Source organism: Heptranchias perlo, chromosome 4 (genome assembly GCF_035084215.1).
Source record: "Heptranchias perlo isolate sHepPer1 chromosome 4, sHepPer1.hap1, whole genome shotgun sequence".
NCBI lineage: Eukaryota > Metazoa > Chordata > Chondrichthyes > Hexanchiformes > Hexanchidae > Heptranchias > Heptranchias perlo.
Genome location: NC_090328.1, coordinates 117898173 through 117915473, shown reverse-complemented (window position 1 = coordinate 117915473; position 17301 = coordinate 117898173). Strand labels below are relative to the sequence as shown.

The 17301-nt window shown below is 43.3% G+C and overlaps 1 protein-coding gene across 2 annotated transcripts in view; it reads left to right on the top strand.

Annotated features, from left to right (window-relative positions):
• The window catches only part of cemip2 (cell migration inducing hyaluronidase 2), an 83842-nt gene that overhangs the window by 53349 nt on the left and 13192 nt on the right, over nt 1–17301 (top strand). For both annotated transcript variants that reach the window (XM_067983537.1, XM_067983536.1), the window contains exons 11-20: nt 372–500; nt 2520–2608; nt 3539–3670; nt 4916–4951; nt 7844–7999; nt 8775–8952; nt 10686–10901; nt 12310–12518; nt 13833–14015; nt 15234–15453. In XM_067983537.1, the coding sequence (XP_067839638.1) occupies nt 372–500; nt 2520–2608; nt 3539–3670; nt 4916–4951; nt 7844–7999; nt 8775–8952; nt 10686–10901; nt 12310–12518; nt 13833–14015; nt 15234–15453 (1548 nt within the window). The remainder of the gene's footprint in view (nt 1–371; nt 501–2519; nt 2609–3538; nt 3671–4915; nt 4952–7843; nt 8000–8774; nt 8953–10685; nt 10902–12309; nt 12519–13832; nt 14016–15233; nt 15454–17301) is intronic.

Genomic DNA, 17301 nt, shown 5'->3' with positions numbered 1-17301 from the left:
TGCCGCACAGGCTGGCAGCCTGTTCCAGAGGTCCACTATTCTCTGGGAAAAGAAGAACTGCCTGACGTAACTTAGTAGCATGAACCCTGGTCCTCCCTAACCTAGTCAGTTGAAAGAGGACTTAGTTATGGGAGGAAATTGGTGATAGTGTGAGATCTCTTCCTGTTAACTGATGTTGACGTTTTATTTACTGGAAAGTTCAGTAAGAATGATCTTTAAGAATCCTTACCTTTTTTTAAAAAAAAAGACAATTGCTTTAAAATGTTGATTAGGTAATTTTTGCCAGTGGCATCAGTGTTTGGTATAGGAATAAATTCTCCCTTTATTCCCACCTGTAATCGTGCAAGCTCACTTGTTTTTATTTAAATCAGGATACTGGGATATGGTATTTGTTCCATAAAATTCCCACAGGAGACTCCCATGGCTTGTTCTCCGAAACTAAAGCTGAACTCACTCCACTGGGCACTTTCTACAACAACAGGGTGCATTCGAATTTCAAGGTAAGTGCTGCCCTGAATCCATTTTAATTCTAAAAATATGACTTCAGGATAGAGATACAGGAATTTACTCACATTATATGAGATATCTAAGTGTTCCTCACTTGCAGGTAGAAGCTAATGCTCTCCACTCTTTTGTTTACATTTAGTATTTGATTAGTTTTTTCTATGAGATTGACACTCTTTCTTCCCTCTCTTTCCTCCCCCCCCCCCCCACCCTTTAGGTTGGGGGTGGACGTATTCCTGGAGGTTTCATCACATGACCTCCTGCCTCCAACCGTCCTGCCCCCCACACGCCCGCCATTGGTCGCCCGACGCGTCCATCCTCGCGGTGCCCCGCCTTCCCACGACCAATTGCAAAGCGAACAGATTCTTCATTACCCGATTGGATGATTCTTGACTGTCAGTCAAACAGCCCTTTTTTCCCCCTTCGCCAATATTTTTATAACAATAAACAAATGTGTTCAAAGAAAATGAAAAAAACACTTTTTTGTAATGCCTGTATAATTTTTCTCTTGGGTGTTGCTCCCAGCAGTGACCTGGAGATCAATCTTCATTTCCTGGAGACTCCAGGCCAATCCTGGAGGGTTGGGAACCTGACTCACTCTCTATTGCAAAGTGCTTTCTGGTTAATGTGCTCCTGCAGCTAAAGCCTGGAATTTGCCCCAGAGTTGCTGTCTATCACTGAAATAAAACTACGAGGCATAGAGAGTGGGTCTCTGTGGTTTTGTGTACGACCTTGTGCTACTGATCTTGGCGAGAACTGGAATAAAAACATTTGGGCCATCATTTTTTCCAGAGGTTGGCCTCTTTAGCTCTTATCTGAACATGAGGAATGTTCAACACGAACACTTTTCCCACTTACTTTCCATTATATTCTGTTTTTTATTATTAGTTTGTTCCTACTGTACATTGTTTTCTTCTAACTTTTTTTTAAACCAAGATCCTTGTTCGCTTTCCTTTTTAACTTTTTTTTTCAGAATTGCAATTTACAATTTCCCCATCTCTTTCTATTTTGCTTTTCTCTTGTCTATTCGTCCTCACCTACAATCTCTTTCCCCACCCCCGCCTCTCCTTCCCCTGTCACCATATAGCTGAGTTTAGAAGGGAGCATTCAGTGGAAATGTAAAACCTTCCTTCCTCAGTCGAACTTTGACCATTTTCTGATGTCTCTTTCTCTGCTGTTGATCCCTCCAGTTAGTCTGTTGCTACAGCGGTAGAATTGCCATGCAGCTCCTTCAGAGTTTTAAAACCCCCCTCCTCTTTTCCCCATCCCTGCCCCACCCCTACACGTAATCTTTTGTCGAGTTGAGATAACCCCATTCCCAAAGACAGAAAGAACTTGCATTTCTATAGTGCCCAGTGCGACTTCAGGAAGTCCCAAAGTGCTTTACAGCTAATGACGTTGTCTTTTTTGTGAAGTGTACTCACTGTTGTAATGTAGGGAACGTGGCAGCCAATTTTGCGCACAGCAAGATCCCAAAACCAGCAATGTGATAATGACCAGATATCACTGATGATGGTTGAGGGATAAATATTGATCAGGAGGGGTTTAAATAGGGAAATCCAGAATGTGGGGCCTAGATGGCTGGAGGTACAGCTGTCAATGGTGGGGCAAAAGAGAAGTGGGGGGGGGTGCAGAGAGAAGGGGCACATGAGGCCTGAGGCCCCATCCTGGTGGTGAAGAACTTTCTAAAGTTTCCATTAAAAATCTACCCAGAAGTCTGTAGGACTGAGCCATTGTGAACTTTCCGTCCATGTTACTGAATTAATTTTTTTCTCCCTCTTCCCTTCCCATTTGGGATAACTGTTCAGATTTTGGATTGGACGTATAATGTTTCTGTACCGCATCGAAAGACTTCCCTAGACATGGTTGTAGATTATGCAATGAGCTGAATTTTCCTAGAAGTTTAATCTTTGGCATTGTTTAGTAATTCACACAAGAACAATGAGTAATGTGTTACTAAAGTGTTAAAATGTTGGTGCTGGTTTCCTGTAATGGGCCTTGGTCTTTGTTGCTAGGCTGGACTGTTCATTGACAAGGGAGTGAAAATCACCAATGCCAGTGCCGATGACCCCAGGGAGTATCTCTGTTTAGACAACAGTGCGAGGTGAGCAACAGCACTGATCTTTTGGGAAAGGAACTACTACTTTTTTTTTCTTTTGGATGGGGAAAATGCATTTGCCTGCGATGCACATCCAGTCAGCATAAACTGAGCTCCAAATACCATGTGATGATATGGTATTACAGGTGATTTACCTTTTTACACAGGACTGTTCTAAAAAGAAAGAATGACTTGCATTTATACAACCTCAGGATGTCCCAAAGCGCTTTACAGCCAATGAAGTACTTTTTGAAGTACTGTTGTAATCTAGGGAATGTGGCAGCCAATTTGCGCACAGCAAGATCCCACAGACAGCAATAATCTGTTTTCTTAGGTGTTGGTTGGGGGATAAATATTGGCCAGGACACTGGGGAGAACTCCCCTGCTCTTCTTTGAAATAGTGCCATAGGATCGTTTACGTCCACCTGAGAGGGCAGACAGGGCCTCTGTTTAACGTCTCATCCGAAAGGCGGCATCTCCGATAGTGGAGCACTCCCTCAGTACTGCACTGGTTGTGTCAGCCTGGATTCTGTGCTCAAGTCTCTGGAGTGGGACTTGAACCCACGACCTTCTGACCCAGAGGGGAGAGTGCTACTCGCTGCTGACACACATTCATGTAGTTTTGTAACACCGACTGCATTTCTCAGTAAATGCTTTTCTAGTCAGTGGAACCCAGTATGACTTTGTTTAGCTTCATGAAATTCCTGTGGTGCTGCCAAGTAACACTAAGTTATGTGCTGTAATAATGTCAAGAACAGTTAACGATGATTAAAGGTGATTTGGCCCATTGAATCACATCCCTCCAGTACCCTAAGCTTTTTCCATCGCAGCATCCAACTGTTTCTCCTAGTGGAAGAAATGATCTTATGGTCGAACTTCAGTAATTCTATATTTTGGTAAATTTTCAGTAACTTTAAGCTTTTACCGTTTGTTAAGGTTCCGGCCTCACCAAGACGCAGATCCACAGAAGCCGCGGGTCGCTGCCCTTATTGATCGGCTGATAACATTCAAAAACAATGACCACGGAGCCTGGGTCCGAGGGGGTGACATTGTATTCCAGAATTCTGGGTAGGTGATATTCCACTCCAAGGTGGTGTTCTTAGCCGGCTTGAAACGAGAGGCGTGAGCCCTTTACATAGAATTACATAGAACTTACAGCACAGAAACAGGCCATTCGGCCCAACAGGTCTGTGCCGTCGATGAGTTTATACTCCAAATGAGCCTCCTTCCACTCCATTTACTTCATCTAACCCCATCTAACCCTATCAGCATATCCTTCTATTTCTTTCTCCCTCATGTGTTTATCCAGCTTCCCCTTAACTGCATCTATGCTTTTCACCTCAACCACTCCATGTGGCAGCTCCACATTCTCACCACTCCTCTGAACGTTATAGATGACAACACGGTCGGACCCTCGACAGACTGACTGTATATTTATTTTAACATATTTTCCATGCATTCCTTTGAAGTTTTTCTGCCTGCACAAGGAAGGCCGGGCTTTACCGATTCTGGGATGCAGCCGATCACAATGTCCCTCTCCCATTCCGCAATTAGCCCAGTCCTGGCCTCGTCCGATGTGTACGAGGGACCTGAGTCAGAGGAACTGAGAGTTCTGGCAGGGGTTGTAGGGCTGGACGAGGTTACAGAGTTGGGGAGGGGTGAAGGGATTTAAAAACGAGAGTGCCCATTTTAAATTGGAAATGTTGCTAGATTGGGAGCGGGTGATGGGTGAACGGGACTTACTGTGGGATAGGTTACGAGCAGCAGAGTTTTGGATGAGCTGAAGCTTATGGAGCGTAGAGGATGGGAGACCGGCAAGGAGCGTATTGGAACAGTTAAATCTGGAGGCGACAGAAGACGTGGATGAGGGTTTCATATAACGTCACATGTACCCCCAGACCGGGTAAGGATGGCAGGTTTCCTTCTCTAATCGACATTAGTGAACCAGTTTGGTTTTTGTGAAAATCCTGCTTTTACTAGTACCAGATTTTTCTTTTTAAACTGAATTCAAATTTTCAAACTATTCCTTGTGGGATTTGAACTCACGTGCTATTGGATTTTAAGTCCAGGCTCTGGGTTACTAGTCAAGTAATATAACCACAACACTACCATACCCCTGATAGAAGTTTTGTAAAGTTGTTTCGCACCTTGTATGAGGGCCACTGACAAATGCAGTTTTAATCTTTAAGACTGCCAGAAAACTCATGGAATCAACATTAGCCGAACTATCATTATCTTGTGGTAATTGTGTCCAAACTGTTGTATAATTTTTGACTCTTTACCCATGTTTATAATTTTTCTTTTATTTTTCAGGTTTTCTGACAACGGAATTGGATTGTCATTTGCCAGGTGAGAGTGGCAGGCTCATAAATGCATTGAAACAGAAAATACTAGAAATTACACAGCGAGAGAAAAGCATAGGTTAACATATCAGTTATCACACTTTGTTAAAGCTCAGTTAGCCGGTTTATTTCCATTCATGAATGTGGACTGACCTGCTGACAGAGCTTCTAGCACACACACTTTTTCAATTCATAAATTACAGTCCCCACCATTTGCACCGTCCCCGCTTATCCTGGAAAGCCGCCTGTATCGGGCGAATGTTGCTAATCATTGCTACAGGCGTCAATTACAAAGGCGTTTCTTAAATCATATTAAGCGCGTTGACCATTTCAGGCGGTTCAACCTAATGTTCATGTTTAAACCGCACAAACTCACAAGGCAGGCTTTTAAATGTTATTCCTGATATGGGAATTGCAAGTACTATTGACTGCTTAAGGAGTTAAGTTGTTTCGTAAAGAATCAACAACTTTTGGGGAAAGGTAAGACAACCAAAGCCAGAGCTCCCTGGATGATGGAAGAGATAGAGTAAGATGAAACAGAAAAAGGGGGCGTATGACAGATGTCAGCCTGATTCTCACTTGTATTAACAACCTGAGTATAGAAGGCTCAGAGGGGAAGTAAAAAAGGGAAATAAGAGGGGAAAAGAGAGAGTATGAGAATAGACTGGCAGCTAACATAAAAGGGAATCCAAAAGTCTTCTATAGGCATGTAAACAGTAAATGGGTAGTAAGGGGAGGGGTGGGGCAGATTAGGGACTTAAGAGAAGATATACGCATGGAGGCAGAGGGCATGGCTGAGGTACTAAATAAGTATTTTGCATCAAGGAAGAAGATGCGGCCAAAGCCACAGTAAAAGAGGAGGTAGTTCAGAGACTGTATAGGATAAAAATTGATGAGGCACTAGAAAGGCAGGCTGTACTTAAAGTAGATAAGTCACCTGGTCCGGATGGGATGCATCCTAGGTTGCTGAAGGAAGCAAGGGTGGAAATTGTGGAGGTACTGACCATAATCTTCCAATCATCCTTAGATACGGGGGTGGTGCCAGAGGACTGGAGAATTGCAAATGTTACACCCTTGTTCAAAAAATGGTGCAAGGATAAACCCAGCAACTACAGGCCAATCAGTTTAACCTCGGCGGTGGGGAAGCTTTTAGAAACAATAATCCGGATCAAAATTAATAGTCACTTGGACAAGTGTGGATTAATTAGGGAAAGCCAGCATGCATTTGTTAAAGGCAAATTGTGTTTGATTAACTTGATTGAGTTTTTTGATGAGGTAACAGAGGGTTGTTGAGGGCAATGCAGTTGACGTGATGTATACGGATTTTCAAAAAGCATTTGATAAAGTGCCACATAATAGGCTTGTCAGCAAAATTGAAGCCCATGGAATAAAGGGGGCAGTGGCAGCATGGATCCGAAATTGGCTAAGTAACAGGAAACAGAGAGTAGTGGTGAATGGTTGTTTTTCAGACTGGAGGGAGGTGCACTGCTTTTCTTAATATATATTAATGACTTGGACTTGGGTGTACAGGGCACAATTTCAAAATTTATAGATGATACACAACTTGGAAGTGTAGTGAACAGTGAGGAGGATAGTGATAGACTTCAAGAGGACATAGACAAGATGCTGGAATTTAACGCAGAAAAGTGTGAAGTGATACATTTTGGTAGGAAGAACGAGGAGAGGCAATATAAACTAAAGGGTACAACTCTAAAGGGGGTGCAGGAACAGAGAGGCTTGGGGGTATATGTACACAGTTCGTTGAAGGTGGCAGGACAGGTTGAGAAAGCAGTTAAAAAAAGAATACGGGATCCTGGGCTTTATAAATAGAGGCATAGAGTACACAAATGAGAATGTTATGTTGAACCTTTTATAAAACACCGGTTCGGCCACAACTGGAGTATTGTGTCGAGTTCTGGGCACCGCACTTTAGGAAGGCTGTGAAGGCTTTAGAGAGGGTGCAGAAAAGATTTACTAGAATGATTCCAGGGATGAGGGACCTTAGTTATGTGGATAGACTGGAAAAGCTGGGATTGTTCCCTTAAAGCAGGGAAGGTTGAGAGGAGATTTGATAGAGGTATTCAAAATAATGAAGGGTCTAGACAAAGTAAATAAAGAAAAACTGTTCCCATTGGCGGAAGGTTCGCGAACCAGAGGACACAGATTTAAGGTGATTGGCCAAAGAACCAAAGACAACATGAGGAAAAACTATTTTACGCAGCGCGTGGTTAGGACCTGGAATGCACTGCCTGAAAGGGTGATGGAAGCAGGGTCAATTGTGGCTTTCAAAAAGGAATTCGATGGGTACCTGAAGGAGAAAAATTTGCGGGGCTACGGGGAAAGAGCGGGGGAGTGGGACTAGCTGGACTGCTCTTGCAGAGAGCCGGCGCAGGCTCGATGGGCCGAACGGCCCCCTTCTGTGCCGTAACCATTCTATGATTTCACGGAGCATGTTTGTAGAAACAGGTTCCCCCCTGGTGCTAAAGGTCGTCGTTCAGTAAGCTCACATTTGTTGCTCTTCAGAAGCGGATACGAGTGCCCATTTAGCTTTTTAGTACTGTCTGCTCTTCTTGGGGCTTGCAGAACTTTTTTCACAAGTCTATTACAGTTACTACTTTTTTTTTGTGGAAAGAGGTTTCACTAAGAATCATACTTAAGTCCCGGTCTAGTAACCGGTGGGGTCTGTATATTAATTATTTTGGGAGCACAATAATTGCAGTTTGACCTAACAGAGCCTGTTCTTTCTTGATAGGTCAATCCCACCTACCTACCTTCTCATCATACCCCTTTGTGCTGATTGACGGCAAGTTATGCATGGGATTTTGTGTTAAGGTGACAAAAGAATTGGAAGGCTTATGTTTTGGTCTGTTTTTGTAACGAGCAACTGTTTCTTACGCAGTGATGGCAGCTTCCCTAAGGATGAAGGTTCAAGCCAAGAAATCTCAGAATCCTTGTTTGTTGGAGAAAGCAAGAATTATGGGTCTCAAGGAGGCCAGAACAAGTACTGGGGTGTCGGTGGGGTAGATGGGAAAAACCGCACGCTGCCAAGAGACAAGTAAGGTTCTCTGATTAACTTCTGAGCCCTCTGGACATATCTGGTTATGTACGTGCTGAGGCCAATATATGGCGCAACAGGTCTTGTGCGGTGGAATTGATGTTTAAGAGCCATGATCTCTCGCGTATGATGCTGATGTATTGTGAAGTGTTCAAAATGTCCAAGTGAAAAACCCCACAGTCTCTCCCCAAGCTCTGACCAATATACAAAGGAGGACAAGAGAAAACTAGCCACATGCCATTGCCCCCATTCTCAGCATGCTACCGCCAATAGCATGCCTGGTAAATTTTCTCAACTAGTTTTTTATTTAATGAGACATTTTATCAAAAGCTCAATGTAAACCACATCTACATTGTGCCCCTATCTGTACCCTTAGTTACTATAATTAAAGTATTCTTCATTTATCAATTCTTCTTCGGTTTGTATACCATCATTGGATGCCACCTTCATTCCTCTCACAGTGCAATCACTGAATCACTATCTGTTATCTCTTTCTAGTCCGTCAATAGCCCATGGAAATCTTTCAGTTCTTTAAAGACACGGTAGTTTGCTTGTCTCTTGCAAGTCTTAACCAACAGATATCAACTTTTATCGTTGATTACTTCAGTTTTTCTCTTTCATCCTTTAATATTCTTGGTCTCTCTCTCTCTCTCTCCACTTACTATCAAATGAAGCACCCCCATTTCTGTAGGAAAAGATATTACCTGTAAACTTTTTTTTCCTCTTAGGTAGAGAAGTCTTATTTATCTTCTTGTGGCTTTAAAATTTGAAACAGGACTTTCCCCATTCGAGGATTTCAGATTTATGATGGGCCTATTCACGTCACCAAGACTTCTTTCCAAAACTACATGGCAACACCAGTCCGATTCACCAGCGCTGTAGGATTCTTTCTGAAGAACCCATGGCAACTGACCCCCAAGAACAATTTCTCTCTCGTGAAGTTTGGCATAAATGTATGTCCATCTTGTTATTTTCTTTACTGAAATACTCATGGTGTAAAATTCTTTGGAATATTGGAGAATATTATAAGTCTGCCAGATGATAGGACCATATCTTCACAAACAACAACTTGCATTTACATAGCTCCTTTAACGCAGTAAAACATCCCAAGGTGCTTCACAGGAGCGATTATCAGACAAAATTTGACACCGAGCCACGTAAGGAGATATTAGGACAGGTGACCAAAAGCTTGGTCAAAGAGGTAGGTTTTAAGGAGCGTCTTAAAGGAGGAGAGAGGCGGAGAGGCTTCGGGAGGGAATTCCAGAGCTTAGGGTCTAGGCAGCTGAAGACACGGCCGCCAATGGAAGGAAATTGAGGATGCACAAGGGGCTAGAATTGGAGAAACGCTGAGTTCTTAGAGGGTTGTAGGGTTCGGCATGATGATCAGTACATCATTATTCACAGGTAAAGTTAGTATTGCCTGTTTTGTTGTGCCTGAGCCCCTGCTTCAGAGCTGAGGTGTTGTTAGCTGATTGTGAATCATAGAATCTTACAGCACAGAAGGAGGCCATTCGGCCCGTCGTGCTTGTGCCTGCTCCGTGAAAGAGCTGTCCAATTTAGCCCCACACTCCAGCCTTTTGCCCACCTCCCGTTGAATGCTCACTAATTGTTTTGTGACTTATTAATGAGAAGCACCGATAATCTTTCTTGTGGGAGGGCTGCTACATAAATGCAGGTTGCTTGTTTTTTCACTGTAGTGTGTATGCCCTGTTTATTACCTTGATTGTTGTCCCCAGTTTTCTTCTCCTCCTCCTGGAAGCTGCTAATTCAGTGCTGGAGTAAAGTACCTATGGGCTCCGGCCACCCTCCAGTACCTCCACCAAGTAGCCATCCCAGATGGTGAGTGTTAGCAGGTCAATCCACCATGGAAGGCGTCACAGCTGAGCCTGAATCTTTTTTTTTTGGACGACATTCACAGGCAAACGGGTTTTCCAGTAAAGCTCATTCGGTAGAGAACAGGAGTGGAAATTGACTGACTGTTGTTTTAATTTCCTCCCCACGCCAGTCCTGGAGCACAAAAACCAAACGTAGCCACCCCCACTGTCAGACAAAATGAGATGAGCTAACTCGGTGTAGACGAGACACCAGACTTGGAGCCTTCTATTCTGTGTGACTCTATTCCACACTGGGCAGTGTATTAACCATCTGAGCAGCCGGACAGCGACTTGTGCAGTTTTGAAGGAACTCTTGTGTGAAATAGTCTATAGAATCATAGAATGATGCAGTGCAGAAGGAGGCCATTTGGCCCATCGTGCCTGTGCCGGCTCTTTGAAAATAACTCTTTAAATTAGTCCCACTCCCCCATAGCCCTGCAAAATTTTCCCCTTCACAAGTCCATATCAAATTCCCTTTTGAAAGTTACTATTGAATCTGCTTCCACCACCCTCTCAGGTAATGCATTCCAGATCATAAGAACTCGCTGCATAAAAAATATTTCTCCTCATCACGACTCTGGTTCTTTTGCCAGTTACCATAAAGAAAGACGGCACCTCCGACAGCGTAGTACTCCCTCAGTACTGCACTGGGAGTGTCAGCCTAGATTTTGTGCTCAAGTCTTTGGAGTGGGACTTGAACCCATGACCTTCTGACTCTAGAGATGAGAGTGCTACCCATGTTTGACGCCTAGATGCGCTGCTTACGTCAGTAATATTGTGTTGACAACACTTTGATTGCGTTTACCGCTCAGGTTTCCTTGAGAGTTTTCTTTGGCAAACCAGGGCTGTGGTTTGAGGGCTGCGATCTCGACGGTGACAAGAATGCGGTGTTCCACGACATCGACGGCTCCGTAACAGGCTACAGGGACACCTACGTGGGTCGCATGGACAACTTTCTGATCCAACATCCCAGCTGTGAGAATGTCACAGCCTGGTTTGGCTCAATTTGCAGCGGGAAGTACGCTCAGGTAAAAAGAAATGGAGAGCAGGGAGGAATAGCAAAAAAGTGTTTTCAGATTTGAAATATAATGAAAAAGACTTGCATTTCTATAGCGCCTTTCAGGACCTCAGGACGTCCCAAAGTACTTTACAGCCAATGAAGTACAATTGAAATGTAGTCACTGTTGTAATGTAGGAAATGCGGCAACCAATTTGTGCACAGCAAGATCCCACAAACAGCAATGTGATAATGACCAGATAATTTTTTTTAGTAATGTTGGTTGAGGGATAAATGTTGGCCCAGACACCAGAGAGAATTCCCCTGCTCCTCTTCAAAATAGTGCCATGGGATCTTTTTTACGTCCACCTGAGAGGGCAGATGGGGCCTCGGTTTAACGTCTCATCCGAAAGATGGCACCTCCGACAGCTATCTGCTTACCAGTTAGATCAGATTTGTAGCTTAACCAGTGGCTGTGCATCTCGAGCCAGACACAGCCACTTGTATTGGGAGGCAGAGGCAAATCCTTTTGATTCAACTGTTAATTTCTTAATGCAGATGTCTATCCCACAGAATAGTGCTTCCGCAGATTGACTCCGTTCCAAGGATTTACAAGTGGAGTGAGATGCCTCTGCCTTAATGTGTTGCCATAGTTTCAACAGATGGCAGTCTGATTGTTTTTCTTTTAAGAAAACATTAAATCCAGGGAACTGATTGAATAGGCAGAGTACATTATGTTTAGCTTCACAAAATCTCAGTTCTTGTTAAGACTGATTTATTATTATCACTAAATTGAATGTTGCACCCTTTTTTCCTATATAGTTATTAAAATTTGGATTAGTTTTGATATTATAAATCTCTGGAGCTCATCCAGATCGTTTTATTGAAATTGTATTTGCATTAAATATCACTTAATTTTCCTAGGTCAAGAAGAACAGTTAAAAGAATTCCCCAGTGAGTAGCAGGTAGACTAATCAAGGCATAGAGCTTGATCTATGCAGTAGTGAAACCTAATCATGAAAGGTACTCAGATTTAATTGGCATGAGACGTGCAATAATTTCTGCTTATTAAAATTACGGATGGGGAATGGGAACCTTTTTGGTCCCCACTGTCCCCATCGGGCAGGCACACCATGACCAGGAGCAGAGTGAACCTCCCTCTACTTTGCCCCAAAAATGTGCCTTAACTCCAACTTTAGAGGCATTCCCGCTATTTTGTTAGTTAGTGACAAAGTAGGGGCCGTTTTGTGAGTTATTTTGAGATTGACTGAACTCACGCAGGACCCTTAAAACCCCAGAGGAAGGACCACTCCCATCTCATGAGCATGGGTTATACGCAGACACTGGCCTTGGCAGTGAAAGGACAGTGAGCTAAAGCCATCGAGCCATCTATCCATTGGGTTAATCGCTGCGAAGTGATGCTGTAACTCTTGTTCCAGGTTTACATACAGACTCGCCGCCCTCAAAATCTAACCATGACCATTGTAAGAGACGAATATTCCAGCCATCCTATGACGTTACGAGGCATCAATCAGCGAGCAGATTTCCAGCAATACCAGCCTGTGGTGATGCTCCAGAAGGGTTACACAATTCACTGGAACAGACGTGCACCCGAGGAAACCTTTCTGTATCTTATAAACTTTGATAAGTAAGCTGCCGTTTGATAAACTGAAAAGCCGCTATAAAGTCAGCACTTTTAAAATCTCTAATTTCCACATACTGAAACAGGGCAACGATGTTTTTAGAAATTGGTCTAATTATAACTTTTTAAAAGTTTCTTTTTTTAAAAAATATTTTATTTTTTGATAAACATTTGCTCAGCGAGGTGAGGGTCTTTGGCAATGGGATATGAAACATTTTTGGGCCGTATCTCGCTGGATAAATAACAGTGTGTTAACGATGCACGCCGTTATTAATGTGAAAATCGGTCAGCAAGTTCAGGGGATGAAGAGATACGCCGTGAGTTGTGAATCTCCAGGATTTGCTGGTCGATTTACGCCGCTCCGATCGTTTGCTTCACACAAACGGCATCTCACCCTCAACCTCCCCGTTATTTTTGAGAAATGCTGGATTTGCACATTAATTACCCATTAAACTCGCCGCAGAAATTTAAGTCTGGTAATTAAGAGTGCAAGTACCTTTTTAACAACGTGATAATTATTAATGCAATGCCAATCAACCTCTCTGGCCCAGAAAGGATACAATTTAAACTGTTCAATCTCGTTGCTGCGGGTAGTAATTCTTTTCAGAGATTTAAAAAATTTTAAATTTTAAGTTTTAAAATTTTTTTCTTACTTTCCCTTTCTGTCTCTTCTCTCTCTCTTAATCCACTCTTTTCCCCTCTCTTTCTCTTTCTGTACCTGATTTGACCCTAATTCACCCTATTTCCTTCTCCGTCGTTCCTCTGTTTCTTTCTCAATCCTTAAATCTCATTGATTAAGGAGATAGACTGTTGATCCCATCGTTCTCTAAGGTCCCAGATTCCCCATTGCCCTCGGTGTGCCCGTTATCAGCTCGCACTTCCAGCAAGTTACAGCACAAATTATACTCTAGCTGAAGGGTGCAGGAAAATGTCTTACTAACGGGGCACGTTGCGAGATGCCCCATTCCAGCAAGATTGGACCCTTTCTTTGGGCATTTCGAGCATCTGGATCAAGTAGTCCCAGATGAGGGATAGTATGGATAACGGTAGAACAAAGCTCCCTCCACTCTGCCCCGGCAATGTGCCACTATCAGTTTGGGTAGGGAGTAGAGCCTATTGGGTACCACGGTCTCTTTTTTTTTTACTTTTCCCCCCCACTTTGAGTGAGATTGCTAATTTAGTGCTGAATTAGGGTCAGGCTGGCGCTATCCTACTGCACCAACTAACCCCCCTAAATGTTTACCCACAAATCTTTCTTCTGGGTGTGATCATGACCAGACCTCTTCATTTGTGTTTTTCTTTGTTCTTGACTTCCTGTAGAGATGACTGGATTCAGGTTGGTCTGTGCTACCCACAAAGCACTGCGTTCCAAGTCATGGCTGACATCTACCAAAGACAAAACTCGACTGCTCACAATGTGGAGGATTACAAACCAGTGCCTTCTCTTAAAGAGTTGCAGAATAAACCAATGGAGAGAAAATACTATTTTGACAATAGTACCGGGTATGTCCATTCTTTTTGGCTGTTTCCTGACTGGTGGAATAATGTGCTGGTTGCTTAGATGTGTGTAGAATGCACAACAACCGAGGCAACCATTTGGATTCCCATGATTATTTAGGTCTGTTTTCTGGACAGAAGTATGGTATGATTTTCTTCAGGTTCTTTAGCAAATCCCTACTGCATCATGGCTTTAGTGTTTGCTGTTTGTGTAATTCCCGTGGGGAAGGATAGATATGATTAGCTGCTCCTGTAGTTATGACCGACCCCCCCCCCCCCCCCTCATCGAGAAGTGAAATGAAACTTATTTTTCAAACTCCAAATATTTTATTACTTACATTTTTTAAAAAAAGTATAAAGCTGTTGATAGAATTGATATCCACACAGTTCAGACTCACAGTCACAACTGATGGATCAATTCTGGGATTACCTGCATAGATTAAAAAAAAACTCATAATTTGACTCTCCTCTGCTGCCAAGTCTAATTTATTTGATGACTTTTTAAATATTTGTTTCCAGGGAACTGGATAAATACTTGGAAGGGGAGAAAATTGCAGGACTCTGGGGAAAGAGTGGGCGGGGGTGGGGTGGGGTGGGGTGGAGAGTGGGACTATTTGGATTGCTCTTTCGCAGCAGCTGGCACTGGCACGTTGGGCCGAATGGCCTCCTTCTGTAAGATTCTATGAAATATGCGGGCAAGCTGAGAAGTAGAGCAGATTGGAGCAGAAGAGTTTCCCTGTCGTGCCTGGTTGAGGAGACTCAAAACGGAGGTGCCAAAGCATTGCCACTTGGTGGGAGGCTGTAATTACAGCCGGACAAGTTTGCAGAGGCAGTTTCCATTCTAAATGTTTAAAATGGGGAAAAGGCGACCAGAAGTGTTTGCAGATGCAAAACTTTTAATTTTGCTTTTAATATATTTAAAAAACAGGTGTGTATGTTTATGTCTTGACTCCGATCAGGAATGAATGATGTGGTTGTGGTGAATTAATTCTAAGACTCCCTATTTCCTGACCCATACTTTAACTAGGTTAGCCCTTTCTTCTTTTGCACCTTAACCTACCTCGCTAAAGGGTTGAGGGGCGAAAAGAGCATTTTTGGAACCAATGCACTAAAAATCCAGAAGGCACGTGTTGAAAAGTTCACGCCACACACGCACACCATCGCCTATGTCGAAAGAATTGAATGAAAGAAACCTAGTCTGGTCTCTTCCTCTTGTCTTTTTAGGCTGCTATTTCTAATGCTTCAAGCACGGCACGCTCGCGACGGTCACAGCTACTGCTCTACTCAGGGTTGCGAGCGAGTGAAGGTTGTGGCCACGATGCAGTCACAAGGCGTGAGCAACTGCATGTCCAGTGCCTACCCGAAATATTCCAAGCCTCCGAAAGCCACTGTAGCAATGCCACCAAAGAGCTCGGACAAATGTGAAAACTGTGGAGCTTCTCAGGTAAATGCTTCCCCCTTTTTAAATCCAAATTACATCTGTGCTTTTAGCCTTACACCCCCAGCATCTCCAGGCAACTCTGTATGCCTTTGAACGACCATGCCGCACACATTGCGGCTCAGTTATCACGTTACGAGAGAAAGACTTGCATTTCTAGAGCGCCTTTCATGACCTCAGGATGTCCCAAAGCGATTTACAGCCAATGAAGTACTTTAGAAGTGTAGTCACTGTTGTAATGTAGGAAATGCGACAGCCAATTTGCCACAGCAAGATCCCACAAAAAGCAAAGTGATAATGACCAGATCATCTGTTTTTTAGTGATGTTGGTTGAGGGATAATTATTGGCGAGGACACCGGGGAGAACTCCCCTGCTCTTCTTCAAAGTAGTGGCCATTGGTTCTTTTGCGTCCACCTGAGCTTATAAAAGGGCTGAGAGGGCAGACGTGGTCTTGGTTTAATGACTCATCTGAAAGACAGCCCCTCCGACACTGCAGCACTCCCTCAGTACTGCACTGAAGTGTCAGCCTAGATTTTGTGCTCAAGTCTTTGGAGTGGGACTTGAACCCACAACCTTTTGACTCAGAGATGAGAGTGCTGCCCACTGAGCCATGGCTGTCACTTTAGCTTTACCACAGTAAAAACACAATGTACCCTTTATAAAATTCTGACTAACAAAAATCACACTAACAAAAATCTCTGGAGGCCAAAGACCATGGAATTGTACACCAACATGTGGAGGGGAGGAAGTTTTGTTGAGGGAAGAATAAGAGTCATAACAAACTGTTAAATCGTCCATTCTGAAGATCACGGTAGGCTCATGTTTCAAATTAAAAGCCTTTGCTACAGTAACAGCGTATTCTGTAATTGTGTTTTCCCCACCTTCCTTTCATGGTCTGTTCAAATGACCGAATTCTTTGTTAGACACAGGCAGCATTAAGTAACCATTGTAGACAAGGTAATGTGTAGCATGGAGAGGTGTGTGTGTACATGTGACATGTACATACGATGTCAACACGCCATACGTTATTTTGCCCCATGAGTTGTTTGGAAGTAGTGCGATTCTGACATCTCTTCTGATTAGAACAAGAGCTGCTCAGCCAATTTGAACGCACACTTGAATTCATGCGGGTGACTTTATTCCCTTTTGGGACAGATTTGTGTTGCTGATAAAGATATAACGTATCATATCCTCAGGAGGTTCCAAAGAATTACTCTTAAGATGCAGTCACTGTTGTTATGTCATTACACAGGGCAGCTAATTTGCACTTGGCAAGATCCCACAAAAAGTCAAGGAGGTGATTAATCAGTTGATCTGTTTTTGGTAGTGTTGGGTTAAGAAATATTGGCCAGGACACAGAAACTGCTCCCTGTTGTACTGTGAATAGTGCCATGGGGTTTTCTATCTGAGCAGGCAGATGGGACCTCAGGTTAACATGTCAAAGTGATGCTTCAGTTGTACAGTCTTGGTCAGACCCCATCTGGAGTACAGCCATCAGTCTTGGCCTTGGAGGGGCTACGGTGCAGATTTACCAGAATGGTACCAGGGCTTAAAGGGTTAAATTATGAGGCTAGGTTGCATAAACTTGATTTGTATTCCCTTGAGTTTAGAAAGTTGAGGGGTGAGCTGATTGAGGTGTTTAAGATGATTAAAGGATTTGATAGGGTAGATAGAGAGAAACTATTTCCTCTGGTGGGGGGGGAGTCCAGAACAAGGGGTCATAACCTTAAAAATAGAGCCAGGCTGTTCAGGAGTGAAATCACAAAATGTAGAGGAAATCTGGAACACTCTCCTCCAAAAGACTGCAGGCGCTGGGTCAATTGAAACTTTCAAGAGTGACAACAATAGATTTT